Below are 19,344 nucleotides of genomic sequence, written 5' to 3'. Positions count from 1 at the left end.
CTGGGTACCAGTACTGGAGGAAGGATGAATGGGACATTAATTCCTTTCCCAGCAGTGATGTGGCCGTGGTAAAATACCTATGCAGCTACTCTTCCCTGACTTTTGCTCTTTATCTCAGAGCAATCCTGCTTAGCAAGATCAGGTCTTGTTCCTGTTGGAAAGCATTTTTTATGTTTGTTCATATAAAAAAAGTTCTCAACAGACAAGCTTTTAAAGATTTACGACAATATAAAAAGCATTTTGTTCCTTCTCTTTTAATTTGCCTTGGTTCTAAAATGTTGTTTTCCTCRGTAAAAATTACGACATTTTGAAAAAAGTATATGCAGGAATAAACCACATATGGGATGTCAGCATTGGATTTCATGATACAAAGCTGCTGAAATGAGAGAGCAATGCTGAGTCCTCCCCTGCAGAGAAACCAGCTGAGAGCAGAGAGCAGTAAAACACTCTCCTGCCATTCATCCCCTGTGCAGCACCACCCCGGGTGGCCTCGCAGCCCTGCTCTGGGGTTGCSTGGTTGTTTTCCTGCTAGCAGGAATGATCAGGGCATTTCATCAGGCAAAAACAAATGCTTCTTCTCCCCAAAACTGCCCAGGGAAAAAAAGGAAATGGCATTTAATAAATGCAACTAAGACAAAAGGAGAGAAAACTGTGGGCTTCTGGAAACTGCCCAGATTAAGAATTAGGTAGGGACATGCTATTTCAGCAGGTGAGGAAGAAAGGAGAAGGTGGCTGGGCCCTGGCAGGCATGTGCTGAGCCAGAATCAACATAATGTGTGCTATCARTAGTATCACCGTATCATCTCTTGGTTTTCTCTTTTGTCTCACTAGATTTTGACAGATATCCCCAGAWTCAAACATATTTCCATTTACAGTCTATTAGTATACTACAAATATTGTTTACTGTTTGTTTGTTTCTCTAATTATTATCTATTACTTAGCTCTTCTCCTCCCCTCCAGTTAGACTCCCCACCCTCCAATTAGGACTCTTCTCTAACCAGACATGGATTTTCCTACTTTTATTTCTCAGTGATGAAATAATGATATTACATTTTTTGGAGACTCATGCTGTTTTCTGAATTTGAGTGTCACACTCACTTGGGAGAGCTCTGAGTCATGATTTAATAAGGGGAAAAATTTAGTGAATACTGTCCAAAGGAAAGACCTAACAGTAGCCATTGTCTTGAGCTGATGGCAGCCGAACTCTGATGAGGAAGGAGATCTGTGTTTGACTGTGATTACTGGAATGCAATGAGGGAAACAGCAAAACCTCTGTGCTTTGATGTCTTCAGAAGAATATGTACTTTCCTAGACAACTTAGGTTGGTCAAAGAATTCCTAGTCTCAACTGGAGAGACAATCTGGTATCAGACCCTTGAAGCAATACTGTATCACCCTGTGGTCCTTTCTGGTCAGGGATTCCACACTTTTTCTATTTTAACAGAAAACAGTGGAGGTGTTTTTCATTGCACCTGAACAGCTGTATGTTTAGTGAAGATTTAGCATGATGTCTCCCTGAGTCTGGAAGAGAAAATTTTCTGATTATCAAACCGTGAACTGTCAGTGGCATAATTTCCCTAAGCACCTGGAGAGCTGTGTTCTTACAGTATTTACATGCCTGGAGATGCAAAGAGCACTGCCAACRTCAATTAGTGCCAAAAGTGGTTAAAAAACAAATGAGCGATTCCCAGAATTAGGTAGTTTGGAAATACTGTGCCCTTCTGCAGTTTTAAGCTTACCTCTTAAAGCCTGATGCCAAGTGAYTTCAGCACCTAGTCCTGCTAGGGAAAGCACTGCAATCAGTTTTGACCTGCTGTTAGTCAAGCATAGGGACAATAAAAATGGAGCTATTAGGCCAGGCCTTCAACCCCCTGASTGCCCAAAACGAGTCATTTCACCTTGCTGTAACTCACTGGGCTGCCAGCAGCAGCAGCAGCAGCTCAGAAGATGCTCCAGTGGCAGCTGAGGTGCCTCTGCATGGACAGCAAACTGCCATCRTTCCTGAGCTCCAGTCAGCTCCCACTGAGGCTCTTCTAAAAGACTTGGATGCTTCTCAACAGTAATTTTACACCCTTAACTCAGCTGGTTGCTTTTCATCCTCTCCTTTTCCTTAACTCCCATTCTATGAAAATGTCACTGCTAGTTTTTCTTGCATGAGATTTGGCTCAAAGTTAGGCATATGCTGTGTTTATGTTTTGTTTGTGTAGAACAAATAGCAAGCTCAGCTAGGGAGAGGACTCACAGCAGTTTCCTAACATCTTACAACACAGTAATATATCAAGGAATCATTTAWTTAACTAATAATAGCAGGTAAGGAAAAGCCAGAAAGACCCATTCATTCTATGTTTTCTGCAAAATCAAAAGCTGATTAATAAGAAAAAGCCTTTGGAACTGTGTCTTTTGTTCTTGAAATCTCTGTAAATACTATGCACAGTGAAAATACTTATACTTTAAAGGCACATTCTTGATCCAAATAAAAGAACTCTTGACTTTTTTTTTTTTCTTAAAGATAAGCAATAATTTATTTCTCTTTTATTTTCACAATTATCACATACTGCCCAGCTACAAGACCAATGCCACTACATAACACAGGAGAATTTCCCACCTACACTTTACTTGGACAAATACAATTACAATTTATAGATTAAATGTACTGTAAATATGTAGTTGGGAAAATGTCATTCTTATCTCTATGATGGGATGTGTCATATGATTTATGAACAGATTCAATCTAAGATGTAAAACTTTAAAACTTGTTAAGCCAAGGATACAGTATAAAGCATTTTGTTTTGGTATTGTATCATTACTAAAGTAGAAAAAGCAAAATTAGAGAAATAAATCCAGATCTTAAGTTACAGGATATGTGTTAGGTTAAGAAATTAATTGGCTTCTCCTTATTTTTTTTTTTGTTTTGGTTTTCTTTTCTATTTTTTTTCTACAAATGAATAATATGAATATATTGCAAGATAAAGAAAGACTGCCAGATAAAGAAGGTACTGTTATATGAAAAACAAATGAAAAATACCAGATCATTTTGCTTACAAAAAGATTAAACTATAAACAGTCACAAAATATATAAAAATGCCACATTGAACGAGGCAATTGTACTCTACCTAAACTGGTAGTATACTCTCTGATAGAAGTTGTRTTCATACAGTAGTAACTGATAAAAAGGCATTGTGCACTCTTGTGCCATCTGGGGATTTAGCACCATGTGTCATCAGTTCTTGTATTGTCATCCAGTTGTCCAAGATTTTCTTGTTTCTCTTTTTCATCATCTTTTTGTGACTCAGTTCAATAATGTTGATTTCCTTTTTGCCCTCACTGCCACTCTGCGGACTTTCCTTAAGACACTCCAGCCTGCTCCTCATCATGAACTCCCGCCGCCTCCTCTGCTCTTTAGCACGCACCAAATGCTGCTTCCTCTCCTCTTTGCTCCAGTAGCGACCCATCTTCATCTCGCTCATCGTATCATCATCTGTCGTCATCCCGCTGCGCTCCTCTTTTATTTTTAAGGCACGTTCCTTCAGGATTCTGTCTCGAACTGGTCTCTTTGTGATATACCTCGTCCCATCACTCCTTATTTTCACTTTCCACTCCATCTTGGGTTCCGCACACTTCTGTGAGTCTTTGCACATGCTCACCAGGCTGAGCTGGCTTTGGGCGTACTCCACAGCAGACTTCTGCTGGATCAGTTGCATATAGCTTTGATAATGCTTTGCGTGAGCAGGAATGTTCCCGTACCTGTAAGAAGAACTGTGATAAGGAGATAAGTAGGGAATGTGCTCACTGCTTTGCCTTTCCTGGTCTGTGAATTTGCAGCTTTCTGAAGCCAGCGCTGCGTTCTCAGCAGCACTGCTTTGCTCACTGGGTTTGGTTTTGGCTGAGGTTGTCTCCCTGTTGCTTTGTCCTGAGGATGACTGGTTAGCCACAATTGTGCTCCTCAGGTTTTTCCTGTTGGTTATGCTGATCACCCTCTGAAGAGAGTTATCGGGGGATCGCTCCACTGTCAGAGGAGTGCTCCTGCAGCTTTCGGCAGTGTTATAGGCACTGGAGCTGTCCTTGTCTGACTTCTCAGGGTGCTCCATGATGTCATCCAGTTTGCCTCTTTGTACATCTATGCTGGTGTTGTAATTCCTGAAACTTTCATCGTGTAAAGYCCAAATGTCTCCATACTGATCTCTCACCTTTTGGAGCTGGTGAGCTTGCATAATATTCTGGCATTCGAGCTCAATGTTCCTCAGTTCCTCATTGAGCAGCTGCAGCTCATGCTCCACTCCATCTTGTTCTCTTCTGTTGCACTCTATCATGCTGCTTGAATAATACAGATCATACTCCCCATGGTTTCGAATCTTGCACTTCAGTTCCAGCAGCTGCCGAAACCTTTCACATTCCTCCTCTGGGTTTCCTGTGAAATCAGATTCAATGTATTCTCCAGACACGAAGCTTTCATTGCACTGTAGCTCAACACTCCCTAAGGTATCCTGGCTGTGGCCCAGTTCCCGTWTGTTCTGCAGGGTAGCACTGTTCTGCTCCTCAGGTGCATTTTCTTGCTCTGAGCTCTCGTCATTACGGAGACTTTCATCTGTAGGTCCCACCCCACTGTCCTTCTCGTGGTTGTTGGATGATGAGGTTGCAGTGTCTGTAGTGCCATCTTCCTCTTCGTGTTTCTTTGGCTAAAAAAATGAGTAAACCAGAACGATTATCTCATGCAGATTGTATCATAGGAGAATATTTTCTGACTCTTTTTTGCTTAAATAGCTGGGACCTGATTTAAACTGAATTAAAACAGATCACTAAACAGCAGTCCTACTGCTCATAGCTTTTTAACATTTCTGAAAGTTATGCTTTGGTTTCCGTACTGAGCAAAGCAGCTGAATTACAGTACCAGTGACACAGCTTCCAAAGTCCGGAAAGAAGTATTTCCCTCTCTAGCTAAGCCATCTCTTTGCAGTGCTGAAAGATAATGATCTCCAGATGGTGAGCTGTTTTTGATTCTGGATAACAGCCAGAGACTGGTGGAGCTGAAATCTCCTCAGACTTGAAAGGAAGCTTCAGTACTGGTATCACCTCAAACAAACAGAGCAAGTAGCCAATCGAGCAATGACTAGTACAACCTAAAAGGGTGCAAAAAGACTACTGCTCCTTTTTTTGAATGGCAAACTTTTGTTTGCTTCATTACACCCTCAATGGTCTTCTCCTACACTTTTTGTGCTTGGTAACCTTTTTCTGAAGGAGTGTTCATTTTGAATTCTATGATTTTGCTCAGAAATACCTCAATCAATTTCATTCCTGGAAACCCTTTTTTGAAAACTCTTTTAATTCCATCACTAGAGTTTATGTTCCTTAAAAATAAAAACAGTCTTTCAGTATTGAGCATAGAACAACACTGAATGCTTTGCCATGGGCATAATGTCAAGCTTTTTGGCTACTGATTAGCACTCCTCTCATTGTACCTCACCTATTTATATTCTCAACCTCTTTATATTCTCACACAATGTGAGATAATACCTCTCTGAAGAGACAGACACTTTATTTTTCAAACCAGATTGCCAAAAAATCATGCAGAGTGCAATTTATATAATCAAGTACCTAACTGCACTTAGTACCAACCAAACACCATGTCTCTTATAGCAGGTATAATTGCATAATTATATATAATGGCTGTAATAATCAAGAGACARAAAAGGTACAGTGCAGCCAGTGAATGGAAAAAAACTCAAAGAGGCCACTGTCATAATTCCCTTCTTAAATACTTTGACAAACAGTAAAACAGGATGAAAATGTGTCTCTTATGTCATCCCTTCTCCTCTCTTCATGTGCACCTCATGATCAGATACCCTTCATCTGGTTTCATTTCTTCAGCTGTGAGGAAAAAATAATGGCCTAGTGTCAGAAAAACAAAAATAACCTCCACTCCCAATGTAGTGTAGGAGTGGAATAAAGCAAATATTCAAAGAAACATACCACCAGGAGAATTCAATGTCTGTGACAAGCCAGTTAAAAAATTCTGAAAAGATGTTTTAGGAGACTTAGATTTAATTTAGTATCTTTCCAGTTCACCTCCTCCAGGTGAGTGCCACTACAGATGCTATTCTGTTCCCTTCTCTCACCTGCTTTCGAGCTGCTGCAGCTTGTCTTGACCTCCTCTGCCTCCAAACCTTTCAGCAGAGAAGTGAGTCCAACCTGGCTAGCTTACTCTGCACCCCAGCCACTGCAATGTGCAATCCATATTTCTCACTGCTCTGGAAAATATTTAACTACTGACAGGAGGGAGAACAGCTCCATCAGACAACAGGAGGGCAGTGCTGCAGAACAGTCAGGAATGTGGGTGCCTATTCCAAATGCAGGGCCCCACTCACATCAGCAAATGGGGAGGGCCAGGATCTGCTCTCTGACTCTCGGAGTGAGTGAAATAACACAATTTGCATCTGTATGATTAAAACTCTGAAGAGTGTGGCTTATCCATAATGTGTAAGCACAGTTATATGTCTTACAGGATCAGAGCTTCATGATGCTTCTTCTGATGCCTTCTGCATGGTACTAGACCACCAAAGCATATATTTGAGCACTTCTGAAAAAAAACACTTAATGAAGCTATTTGTATAGGTGTTAGAAAGAGATTTTACAGTTGAGGCCCATGCAATCAACACTTTCAGAACTGGTAACTCTTGTTTTCCACACCACTTTTATCAATAACTTGAACTCTGCCTTTTCAACTTCAACTTGATTTATACTGACTGAATATAATACACTGCCATCTACTCAAGTAACACTATCTGGAATTAAAATGCACACGCAAAAGATGCAAACAAAGCAAAACTCATCTTTTGAGTCAAGTAGAAACCAAATGAGTGGGATTGATCTGATGAAATCTAAGTGTCTAAGTACAGGAATCTGAATGTCAGATACTCACTTTGGGTTCCCTCAGGAAAAAAGGTGCCTATACAATCAGATTCTTCTCAATCTAAAGCAGAYATCCGTACCACATTATTTTTTCCCTGGTATGTGGATACTTGCAGCTAAGTCAATTAAGAAAATGGAAAGTAATACAGGTATTTATTGTACTGCATGTTTGTGAGATATAATTTATTAAAAAATCCATTGTGACTCAAGTAAGGAAGCCCCTGGCGTTTCTGTCCTGGACATTTCATGCTTGCCAGAGCTCCTAAACATGTGCAGACAGAGCAGTCTTTGACAACATGAGATGATTTTAGTTTTATTTTGAAAGATAACAAGCTAATTCCACATTAGATCCCTTYTGAAAAAACAAGAGAGTGCACAATTTTCAGTGTGTTGCTTTTTCTGGTGTTATTTATCATCTATTTCAAACCAAGTGTTTGTTTTCATACATACRTTGTCAATCCCTTCTACAATTACTTCTGTTTGAAATACCAAAGGGCTCCTTAGGCYTCATCCTTGCAGTGAGAACTCAGATAATGAGAAGGCAAACCCGGCGGTGCGTACAATCAAGCAATAAATGAACCTCAAAAGATTCTGCATTTCAGCTCCAGCAAGCATTCCTGCCTATAAAATGGCCAGTCTTGCAGGAATTCAGGCACTGCTTTATTCTCRTTTTACAATTTATGATGTATATTGGGACTCAAACCCCAGACTGCTATTAAAGTCTGAATGCAGCAAGACTCAGTTGAAGGCTCTAGCAAGCACAGCAGGGCTCTCTGGTCAGCCTCTGACAGCAAGAGGGAGATCGGCTGCASGGAGAGGAATCTCTGGTGTCAGGAAAATAGTGGGGTACTCAAACCATGAGGGAAACTTGGAACTGATTTCAGTGTTTCACTGCAAGGGAAAAGGCTCTTCTGCAAACAATGCTGATCTTTTGAAACAGGCCTCTCAAAAAAAAAAAAAAAGGATTTCCCCCCAAATATTTTCRCTGTATTTCAGCTTTGAATGAGTGAGAAGAATTTTTTATTCCAATTCTTTCTTCTTCTTAATAGGTTCTGATATATTCCACAATACCAGTAAGAATTTATGCATGGTAAATGTATGGTATTCTTCTGAAAATTATCTCTGCTGCACAATGAACCATGATATTATAAAGGGAAAGGAACACAATGAATTATAAAAAATGGAGAATTACATCTTTCCTTGAGGCTCATTGGACTATTCCGTATAGAGAAGATACAATTCTTGATTGAATTCCACAGAGTAGGTCGAAAACATACATCTACTTGATTCTTCAAATTTTTCTGTGACAGTTCACATTAATTGTTGAAATGGTATTCTGTAAAATAGACCTGGAAGGATATTCTGATAAAGAGTAAATTTATTCCTGCAGCTCTGGAGATTCATGATGACAGATGTTTACAAAGTCACAGGACTATGTTTTTGTTCAAAATCAAAGCTGATTTGACCAAGGCTGGTCTCTACAGCCAACCAAAGGGTTTGAAGATACCCATACTGGCCACTGGCAGCTGCAGTAGGAGTGGTTTCATAGCTCCAATGGATTGTGTGATTCCCATCAGGAAACTGCTAAGTTYCCCCGCCTAACAAGGAGTGAAGAACCAGTTTTTTGACTTGACAAGTCACTACATAGAGTCTAGAGAGACAGCAGCTGTCACAAATTACTGATGCCCCATTACACACCAAGCTGCATTTGGTTGATTCGATTACTCATCAGAAGGGCAAAGAAATGTCTGCCTGTCCTAGAATTACTTCAAGCAATGCAATGTCAGATACTGACACATCACAAGTGACCACGATTTTTCCAAGTGCAGTGTTCTTTTACAGTAATAAAAAATCTCAATATGGGRAAAAAAGTATCCTTGGCAAAAGATTCCAATGGGGAAGAAACAATTTCAATGGGTTCTGTGAAACCACTTGACAGAACAATATTAACACTATCCACAGCCCAAATTCAGTGAAAAAGACAAAGTTTGACAAAAACTTTGCAGTGGAAGGTCACAACTGTGAAGTGGTTTTGGAGGTCCCAACATGTAATGTGACYGCCTTGTAGGAGTTTGCAGATAGATTTGTTCAAGAATTTGTACTAGAACTGGGGTCTGTGTGAAAATCTCACCATGCAAAAAAAATTGCTTTGCCAAGAGCAAGCGTTTTTTTCTGACAGGAAATCATTTGCATTCTGAGATGAAATTTTGATTAAAACAATGAACAAGATGCCATATATCAGCTGAATGTGCTAGCAGTGCAGCAGTTAGCACATTTAACCTGGGAAACAGAGGCTTGGCTCACTGCCTGGAAAGGAGAGTCACAGCTAAAAGGCTGGTTTGGCCTCTTGCAATGCTCCCTTTGCCTCTGACACAGGAGTTTTTTCACCTTGTGTAAATAATTAAATGCTTATGAGATCAAATATGATCTATCATATTTCAGATAATTGACTTAATTATTCTGTCAGTGTCTCTGTCCCAATGAATATTTCATTTATGTACAGGGGAGAGCTTTACTATGAGCTAACACCTACTCAATGATCCAGTGCCAAGGCTGGAAGGGAGGTCAGGAGAAAACAGACTAAATGCACATTCAGGTCTCCAGTGTGGACCAACCACTGAGGTATCTAAGTCAAAGAAGCTCCCTGGTTTCCAGGAGAAAGAAAGCTCTCATAGCATTTCTCCCTCTCTTCACTTCAAAGAAAAAAGCCTCAGGCTCTGTTTCTGAGCAATTCAGAATGGGGAAAAAATTGTAAGTTGCAAAGTTCTGTGGGTGGAAAACCAGCCTCTACCCAGCTGCATAAATCCAGAAACCAGGAGAAGTTGCATTTTATTTCTTTGGCTCCACACAGGTGTGAATACTGACAGATCATCTGAGCCAGGAGTGAGTTACACCTTCCATAGTGAAGTACAACAGAGAAGACSCCTTGATGAAACCGTATGGCATCTTTGCCACAGTCACACAGCCTACAGAACATATGGGCAGGTAAAAGTCAGGACAGCAGCAAGCTGAGACTATGCTAACAATAGCTTATTTGTCTCCATTAACAAAACAAATGCTGAGCTGAGCGCTGTCGGTGTAAGAGAAATACACTTGCATTACCGAAACTCCTGTTGTTTATATCAAACACCTCTTCCATCTTGTTTTGCAAGCTCTCTGGTGCAAGACTGGCTCTTACATTGCATCCACACAACAAGAGGGGCACCTATCTTGGCTCAGAGGTCTGGGTGTTACGCTGATATTCACAGATTCACAGAATATTCTGAGTTGGAAGGGATCCCATAAGGGTCATCAAGTCCAACTTCCAAGTTCAATCCCCCATATGAGCATTGAACATACGACCTTGGTGTTATTAGCACCTTTTTAAAAAAACCTGACATAAAGTATAACATCATAAACCTCAAACACTTCAGAATTAATAAAGGAAAGCAGTATTATTCTGAGAGTTTAGAGAAAATGAGAAATCTGCATTTATCACACCCTCTTGAATTTTTTGCTAGCTTGCCATACTGGGCCTAAGCATCTACTGTTCTCCTTTTCCTTGCCTATAGTGTGCCAAAGTTCACAGCATTTGGCGAGAGAACTCTATCACAGCCTTTGACTCCATTTTACAGCATACTGTGTCATTCTCTACTAATAAAGAAGTATACCCAGAAAAATGCCAAATGATACATTTAGTAGTGGTCCTACCTGCTCCACCTCATTGGCTGTGTACTGCATCGCTTCGTTATGCTGCTCTTCCAACATTTCCAAGTTTAACTCCTCTAAGAATTCATTCCTTTCATCATCCAGCCACCCTTCCTCCAGCTGCAAAGAATACATTAGTACATTATTTTATGTTAGCAAGGACACATGTTAAAATAGAGTAAGCCCAAATGGCAATGCTTGACTAGTTCTTTTTATCCTAACAATTCTCTTCAGAAAGCCAGGCAGTAGGAGTTCGCATCTCAAAAAAAAAAAAAAAAAAAGAAAATAAAAGGAAGGATAAAAAAAATGGGATTAATGTCTTTTATCCTTTCGTAAAACAGTATGACTGATTTTCTCTCATAATGAAGGAGACTGCACAGCACAGACATTATTTCCTTTCAAAAGGTATGAAAGGCACCGTGCACAATCCTGAAGCTGTCATGTTCCCTGCATGGAAAGAGGGGCAATGTTACTAATAGGGCCAGGAGGCAACTGGGCTCTTTTCTCTAACAACCTCCATCCCAGTGCTGTGCCCTGCTGCCACCACCTTAATGGAAACCTTATGCTGTGTTTCTGTCACCATCTTCCCATTGATCTTCCAGGTAAACAAATAAACAGAGCAGGTGACAGAAAGATGTGGTGACTTGAAGGGAGGCAATTTTTGCTCTCCCGGTGTGTCTGGAAGCAAGGCTTATCTGTTTGCTTGGCTTTTTCTCCCCAAGTGTAAAATAGTACATTGACATTTTGTGAAGACAGTGCTGCAAAAGAACTAGAGGGCATGCTGTGTTTTCTGTCAAGTGAGTGTATCCTCTTTTTGTGCCTGTTTCACACTCTTCACCTCTTTCTGAACTGATAAAACAAGCACCCTGGCCCAAAACACTGTTCTTGCCATTTTGTTCCTTATGCACATGTGTGCACATGGCACACATCCATCAGTACCGGCAATCCCTTGCCAGGTGGCACACTGCATCAAAAAGAAAAGCACTGGTCAGGGGCACGCTTGGCTACAATGACAGGATTGCAGCAGAAGGAAACACTTAGTGCTTTGTTGATGAAGCAACCACAGGATGCCAGGGACAAAAACATGCTAAAAGGGAAAAGCCTCAGCATAAAACAGTTACAAGATTACCAAATACTCGTGTCCCAAGAGAGCAAGTGCAGGGTAGCACAGGCCAGCACCTACAGCAGAATTGCCACCACCTCAAAGCCAGGATATGCCTGCTCACAGATGTCAGCCAGAAAATCTGCACCAAACCAGCAGCAGTAGTAGTTCAAAGCTACACGAGGAGTGACTGAGGATATGCAGTACTTCTAATTGAATACTGGCAGAACATCCCTGTTTCCTTCACAAACTCTAATGTGGCCCATGTCAATGAATTCTTTTCTCTTGTAAAGAACATAATACACCTTTCATCATCTCCCCTGGTAAAGCCAGCCTCCTACAGTTTGAGATTAGGAGGAGATTTTTCTTCTTGAGGACATATAATTTTACTGTTTGTCCTAAATGAGACTTCCAGACCATTCTATGAAACATCTGGTACTTCTGTTTACTTGTCTTGTTTCCTTTTTTCTGCCAAGGAAAGCACAAGCACAGCCTTCCAGTACTGTAAAGGACAAGTTTAATTCACCTCATTTGAGGAAATTGCAGAGATTAACAAATTGGGAGGATGAAAGATGAATCTCACTTGGGCAAATCTGCTGTTTTGATTGTGGCAGACCCAGTATATAATTAATGAGAACGCTTATGTCATGTTACAGCTTTCAGAAGAAAACTAATATTTGACTCAGGATACACGTGCACTAAATACACTGCGTACACATTTCTACATGGGAATGCACATGTCTGTGTATTGTGTGCTCCTCTGATATTCTGTACAAAACTTCATTATTCACTGCACAAATACATGGTCAGAGGTGTTTTCTTCCCTCTTACTGAACAAATGTGCTCAGCACTCWCTCTTCAAAATTGCGGTACTGCCATTACCATTTTCTACCTAGAAATGAAAGCCTGCTTAATTCTGCTGTCTTTTACCAGAGTCAAAGCAACACAACTAGCAGAAATCAGCCTGATCTCTGATATCTGGCTTTTTTCACCAGTCTTGTATGAGTATATTCTTAAAACACATAAACTAAATAAAAAGTTCAAATACCAAAGGCCCAAACCTAAACAAAAACACACTTTTGTTATTTGTAAGGAGTATTCACATGGGGAAGCTACATTGGTACAGGTAAGTAAGTCCTTATTTCATACTGATCTTCTTATATTGACTCCTTATTTCATGTTGACCAGTCTAAGCAAATACAGAGACTGAACTTTCTCTAGGCATGTGTTTTATAAGCAGATGAGTTTCTGTTCCCTACCAACAAAGAGAATGCTAATGAAAAACAGTTGGAATAAAACTGAAAAATCTCTTTCAAAATTTCAGCAATTGAGGGCTACAGTTTTGCAATATAAAGTGAGGCATGCCTGGTTTTGCTGTACTTTATCACTGGTTTTATAGGAATTGTTTAGATTCCTGGAAAACATAAAGGATATGAATGCTGAAATTGTGAACCTTTTACAACACTGTATTCAAGTAGAGATTCCAAATGTCACTGAACTGCACTCACTTAATTTTACAGAATATGCAGCTAGTGAGACTGAAAATACCARATCAATAGCACAAGAGACAAATGGCAACTTAACCAACTCTGAATTGTTGGCAAATAGGGAGAACAGTGACAATATAATGTCCTACTTTGCAAAGGCCTATAAATAGAATATAAAGGGAAGTACAAGCAGCAGTCTTCTACCACTCTACTTCTTTATCTGATGATCAATCTCACCTCTGTCCCCTGCAATGATATTAAAAATTCTTGGCATGGCAATATTCATGGCAAATTTTATTTTTAAAACCATAAAAATGTTTCTAAAAACTTTTGAAAATGCACCTCCTAAACTGCAGGCACATTTTTGTGACCAGGGTGCTGTTTAAACAGTTAGATTTCCATTTGCTGAATGATGCTGTAGTGGAAGTCTCATAATTGGTAATAGGTTAATTGTTTACCTGCCTGTTTATAAGCATATAGCATAAAAAGACCCCTCACCAATGACAAGCTACAGCTTTGTAAGTTCAAATAAATTATAAACTTTATATAAAAGATAAAATTGATAAAAGTAAGTATGGGAAAATTATCCCCTGAACAAACCAGAATCACCTAATGAGTAATGCAGAGTTTTCAAGTTCTACTTCATATTTTACTAATATCATATTGGTGCTGCCAGCTTTATTTATATACCTGCTCACTCTGCTGGAAAAGAAATTGTTTAGTTTGCGGAAAACAAGCCCTGGTAACATCATATTATTTTCTTTGCTGGAAAAAAAGCTCTGCAATTATCTGTTTGCTCCTTTTGTCAGTAACTTTGGCATTCCTCTTTCTTGGCAGTTCATTACTTACAGTGACAGTGAATGCATGGTATAACCCAGGTTCTGGATCAGTGCATCTATTTAGTCTAACCTGCATCTCTGGTCGTGCAACCAGCAACACAATTTTCTTGCATTCTTCACTGGAGAGCAACGCCACTGCCTCTTCCCGGTTCTGGACATCTTGGCCATTTATCTGGGAAACAAATGAAAGTGGCACATTAGTTTCTATTTCCACCAAGCAACACACAATAAAGGGCAGATATCAGCTCATTTGTGCCGAATGTATGGACGGGCTCGTCTTCAGCCCCTCAGTGGTAAGCACCTTCACTCAATTATGCGCTTACTGTAAGAGCTGTATTGATCGTTGAAGGATGGTGGACATCAGAGGAAGCAGTTATGTTCATAAATGTCCAACCTGCACCCTGGTAACATACATCTAGCAACACAATTAACCAGCCCCTGACAGGTGACGTTCATCTTTCTCTGTTCAGAGTAATGGAAGTGTCACTCTGAGATAATAGTGCTGGTGGAAGAAGACTGGTAATGCTACAGCTGAAATCAGTCACGCTGAATGCTGGTAGAGAGCCAATTAGAGAGCTACAGTATTATCTCTCACCAGGCAATACTTTCAGGCCACTGCTTATTGCTGYTCCATTTAATCATTTCATATTTGTGTCGACAGCTTAGTAGCCAGTACCGCACAAAACATATGTATCCCCCTTACAAGGGGATAATCAAAATAAAAGTGGTTCTTCAATGAAACTCGTCTTTTCTTGCTACCTTTCTCCTATTCTGTAACCCCATTAAAACAATTACATCCATGACTACATGGTAACAAACACAATTTTCATTGTCCAAAACCATTTATTGAGGGAATCAAACAGAAATTTAATTTCCCATGTGAATTCAGGTTTGTCCAATTCACAGCACAAGAAGTGGAATATTCTCATTGTGGCAACAAAACCTCCAAAATCTGGTCTATTTCAAAAAGAGTGAAAACAAAACTGAAGGACAAAAGGATCTAAATATTTTTTGACCAAAAAAAAAAAAATCTTCTAATGGCTCCTAATTTCAAAGTAGTAGAACCTTGTAACGGAAAATCAAAAAGAAAGTTGCATTTCTGTACATATGTTTGGCTTGAAAGCCCTGACTCAAACACAGCTTTAATTCAGATTAAAGAAAATCTCAGTGTATCCTGACCACCTAACTGGCAATGAGTGAAATGAGCGAGACCCTTCRAAGCTTATATGGTGGGATAGCTCTAGTCTGTAGAAAACCAGGTAACTAACCTGCTCTAACCTGAAAAGCAGAGATGCAGCCACAGAAAGGCTCAGGAGCAGATGTGCAGCCTGTGCAGAACATCCCCAGACACAGTGGCTGCTCCAGGGACTCCTATCAATGGAGTAACTGCTCCCCAGGGACCCCCAAAAAGGCAGCAGGGTTATTGCCACTGCCTCGCGGTGCCCACCCCACCCCAGCTGAACTGTAAGAGCAAGGCTTCAGCCTGCCCCATGGAGAGCTTAGCCTGAAGGTTCACAGCCCAAAATTGCAGAAGTTTAAGCTCCCACTAGGACTGCCCTTATAAAACTTTCCCTTAACATAGTAATATTTCATATAAAGTACTCAGGCAGTTTTCAGATGTTTAAACAGACTATGAAAGTTGGTGGTTTCTAAGAATGAAAAGGGGCAGTTACAGCCTCATAAATGAGAGGAAACCTGCTGTCATTCTCTGAGGAATACACGTAACAGAGCATTCCCCACATAGCCTGAACCAATGCCATTTGCCACCTGCAGAAAATGCCCCCATGCTCATGGATCTGTCTCCTTCCCAGCCTCAGTGTAATGCCTCCATAATGGCACCATCACCTTCTATTTCTCTGAGCTATCTCATCAATAAGAGGAGATAGAGGGTCAATGTGTTTTCAGATATGAAAGTAAACCCCACATAACTCTCTGGGTGTTAACTTTAATGATCAAATTCATAGCTATATATCAGCACTGACATTAAAGTAATGCTCCAGTCCACAAGAGGATGGCAGAATTATCCATGTTTTCTCTCACCCCTGGAGTCTTTACTCAAAATTGAAATTAATTTTATTAAGAATTGGAGAGCAGTCACCTGAACTGCTGTTGGCTGTTCATCCGGAAATTTTACAAAACAAGGAGAGGAGTGGAAAATGGATCTACTCTCTATTTCCTTATTTTGACACACACAGAGTAAGAATGGAAACGTCTATTCAGTTGAATAAAAAAGGGGTGATTTTCTGATTTTTAAAATTTAAAAATACTGTTATTTCTTCAGTAGGTTTTTTTACATAAAGACATGGAAGGCAGGGTCCTAACTTTTCCTCTCCTATGTGCAGTCCATGGTGTGGTCCTTTCACTCCAAGTCCTGCTGAGGACGCCACTGTCCTCACATCATGGCATCTCTGTCTTCTGGAGGAGAACATCATCCTGTGAATGTTTTTTTTCAAAATCCCAGCCACACAGAGAAAAAACCAGCAGCCCCCAAATGAGCCCTGATATTAAAATCGAATTTATTATTTTCTCTCTTGAAAATGGGCCACTTTGGTAAGCCAGCTAAAAGACACTGTTGTGTAGTGAGACTCCCAAAGCTGATTTAAGCAGCACCAGGATAAGAGATACAGGTTTCAGCAAAGATATTTCCTCCAGAAATGAAAATACTGGAAGGAAAGAACAGACTGATCTTGCGAAAACCTGGAAGCTCATCTCCCTAAATGAATGAAGGGCAATTATGGAACATTATGGAATTATGGAACTACCTGTCATCACCAGGAACTTCTCCTGGGGTTTCAGTGAAAAAGGGACAAAATACAAGGCAAATCAACTTGTAATCAGAATTAAAATGCCACAATGCAGCAAAAAATTTCTAGTCAAGTGATTTTTGGTAGCAGTTTCATGATTTTGCACTAGGGTGAAAAATGCATGACCCACTGTTTGTTGAAAATGGAAACCCTCTGCCGTTGTAACTGCTTCCCTCTCTGCACATCACACTGCCCTCCTCCAGAGCCAGGAGCCAGGAGCCAGCCACCCTCACCCTCCTATGCTGTAACACACAATATTTGGGGTACCTCTTTAAGCAAGTTGATCAGCAGAAATGAAAGGAGGAGAAAAAAGCCAAGGTGGTGGATTAGAAAGGAATTCAGAAAAGCAATGTATTATTGGGGAATGAAAGAAAATATTAACAAAAACCTAATGAACCCCCTTCTTAAGTATGTTCAAGATCATTCTTCTCTGAACAGCACATTTTTTGTATGAAAACTCCTATTATCTATGTTTAGCATAAATGAATTTTACCCAAATGTATATGATTGGTGAATCATCTGCAAGCCTCTGACACTCATATTTATGTCTGCAGGATCCTGTTTAGAATTTGACACTGAGATGAACATAGTGGAAATGAGATTTTCTAATAAATATGGGGAAAAAAAAGACATGGGACATAAGTGCATGAGCCAGAACGAGTTTGTCAGTCTCATTTTTCAGTACACACACTCTAGCTCCCAGCTATTGTGTTAAAAAACAGACAGACATGGATTTTCTCATCGATCACAGTAACAAAGAGAAGTACCTTCCCTCATTAACAGTCCACAGAGAAGATGGCACTGCATTTTTGTCTGAAGAAAAGAGTTTAATARTCTATTGTCACTTACTTGCAAAATGCGGTCTCCTTCACGGATCCGTCCATCTCTGGCAGCAATGCTGTTTGGATCAACCTGCACAGGACAATAACCACTAATTGAACATCAAAAGATTTTTGTGGGAAATTATAACAGCTGCACAATTGCACGAGTTGAAAAAGCACCATTTTTGCACTCTACAGAGGCACTATGATGTTTCCTTTAGAGTCACAGAAACGAAGTTCTTTCAAAGATCGTATGAGCRTGTTTCAGACAAAAGCGCCAAGACAGAAAGTGTTGGGAGCATATRATTTTCAGATTAATGCTTTCCTATGCCACTGTCAGGCATTAACCTTCAACTGTCAGAGCATTAAAAATTAATGACAGAAACTCCTTTTCTCTGGAAGTTCACTATGGACTAAAAAGCTTCTGAAGCAGTTGATACCTTTATAGAAATGGGCCTTCCTTTGAGGAAAACTTTTTTTTTTCCATGGAAATATTTACTATTAAATTATTATCCTAGCAATCAATCTGTTATTTTTTCTGGAATTCTGCAGTTTGTGAGGAAACATCGAAACAACCCATGAAAGGATSCACATTGTATAGATCACTCACAGGCCCTGTAAATCATTCCTAGTCTGAACTGGTTAATTTTAAGTTAGTTTAACCTGAAAAGATGTTTAGGGCTCCGGTGATAGTTTATCAAAGACACTACAGCTCATCCTTGAGCAATGACCTACTGTTTGTTGCARGGCAATTCAATCTATCACCTTTTAYTTCATGGTTATCTTAAATCATTTATTTTGCCTCATCACATCATAAGCTATTTTTTCAAACCAAAACTTTGGGTTTGCAGGTTACATCCTCTACATCTGTTTGGTATTATTTTCCTCTTGTGCATTGTCATAGAAGAAAACAATCTGAACTCCTTAGTCAAGTACAAATCATAATATCATTACATTCACTTTGAAAGGTCTGAGAAAATTTTATCATGCAGGATAAACAGAATATTTCAGACAGAATCCTGGAATGTATTAAGAGATTCCTGAACTTTCTTTGCCCTCACAAGGTCAAACAGACTTAAACAGCAGAGATAATACAACTGGTGGAAGATATAATCTTAGGTAATTTATATTAATTCCTCATTCTTGTTCCACGGCTGTGCTTTTCAGCTTCTTTAGCACTGCTACTGTCCTGTTTATGTGCAATCTTGCATTCATCCCCTTTCCCTAATACAGYAGAGAATTGTCTTTACTGATCTTCTCTGTCCATGAGTTTCACTAAGAATTTTGATTCACAGATTCTCTCAAGTTGGAATGGACCCAGAAGGATCCCATTAAGTCCAAAAACCTGCTCCCCAGAGGAGTACCAATACCAAAACCATGTGATTCAAAGCTTCGCCCAGTCACTCCTTTAATTCTGACAGGTGCTGTGAGCACACCCCTGGACAGCCTGTTCCAGGAACCAACCACCCTTTTAGTGAGGAACCTTTCTCTAATGTTGAAATTTGATTCAACATGTCAAAAAAACRAGTAATTGGGATCACAGTTCATGCAGGCTAATAACCTTGGAATCAGCAGTAACCTTGAACTCAGAAGAGTTCTGTTTTACACAAAAAAAAAAACAACCCTCTTTGAATGACTGGAGACTCAAAGGGAGATGGTGTTCTTGGAAGCCTTGTGGACTGACCTGGTGAAACACTAA

The 19,344-nt window shown here is 39.9% G+C and overlaps 1 protein-coding gene across 1 annotated transcript in view; it reads right to left on the bottom strand.

Annotated features, from left to right (window-relative positions):
* Nucleotides 1-2,502: 2,502 nt before the first annotated feature.
* PDZRN4 (PDZ domain containing ring finger 4) overlaps nucleotides 2,503-19,344 on the bottom strand; it is a 230,694-nt gene continuing 213,852 nt past the window's right edge. Inside the window, 4 exon segments of the mRNA XM_057366133.1 lie at nucleotides 2,503-4,675; nucleotides 10,596-10,712; nucleotides 14,091-14,192; nucleotides 17,674-17,736. Of these exon segments, the coding sequence (XP_057222116.1) occupies nucleotides 3,149-4,675; nucleotides 10,596-10,712; nucleotides 14,091-14,192; nucleotides 17,674-17,736 (1,809 nt within the window). The 3' untranslated portion in view covers nucleotides 2,503-3,148.

Source organism: Malurus melanocephalus, unplaced genomic scaffold (assembly GCF_030028575.1).
Source record: "Malurus melanocephalus ecotype Western Australia unplaced genomic scaffold, MMel_1.1 scaffold_60, whole genome shotgun sequence".
Lineage (NCBI taxonomy): Eukaryota > Metazoa > Chordata > Aves > Passeriformes > Maluridae > Malurus > Malurus melanocephalus.
This window is presented reverse-complemented; position numbering and strand designations above follow the sequence as displayed.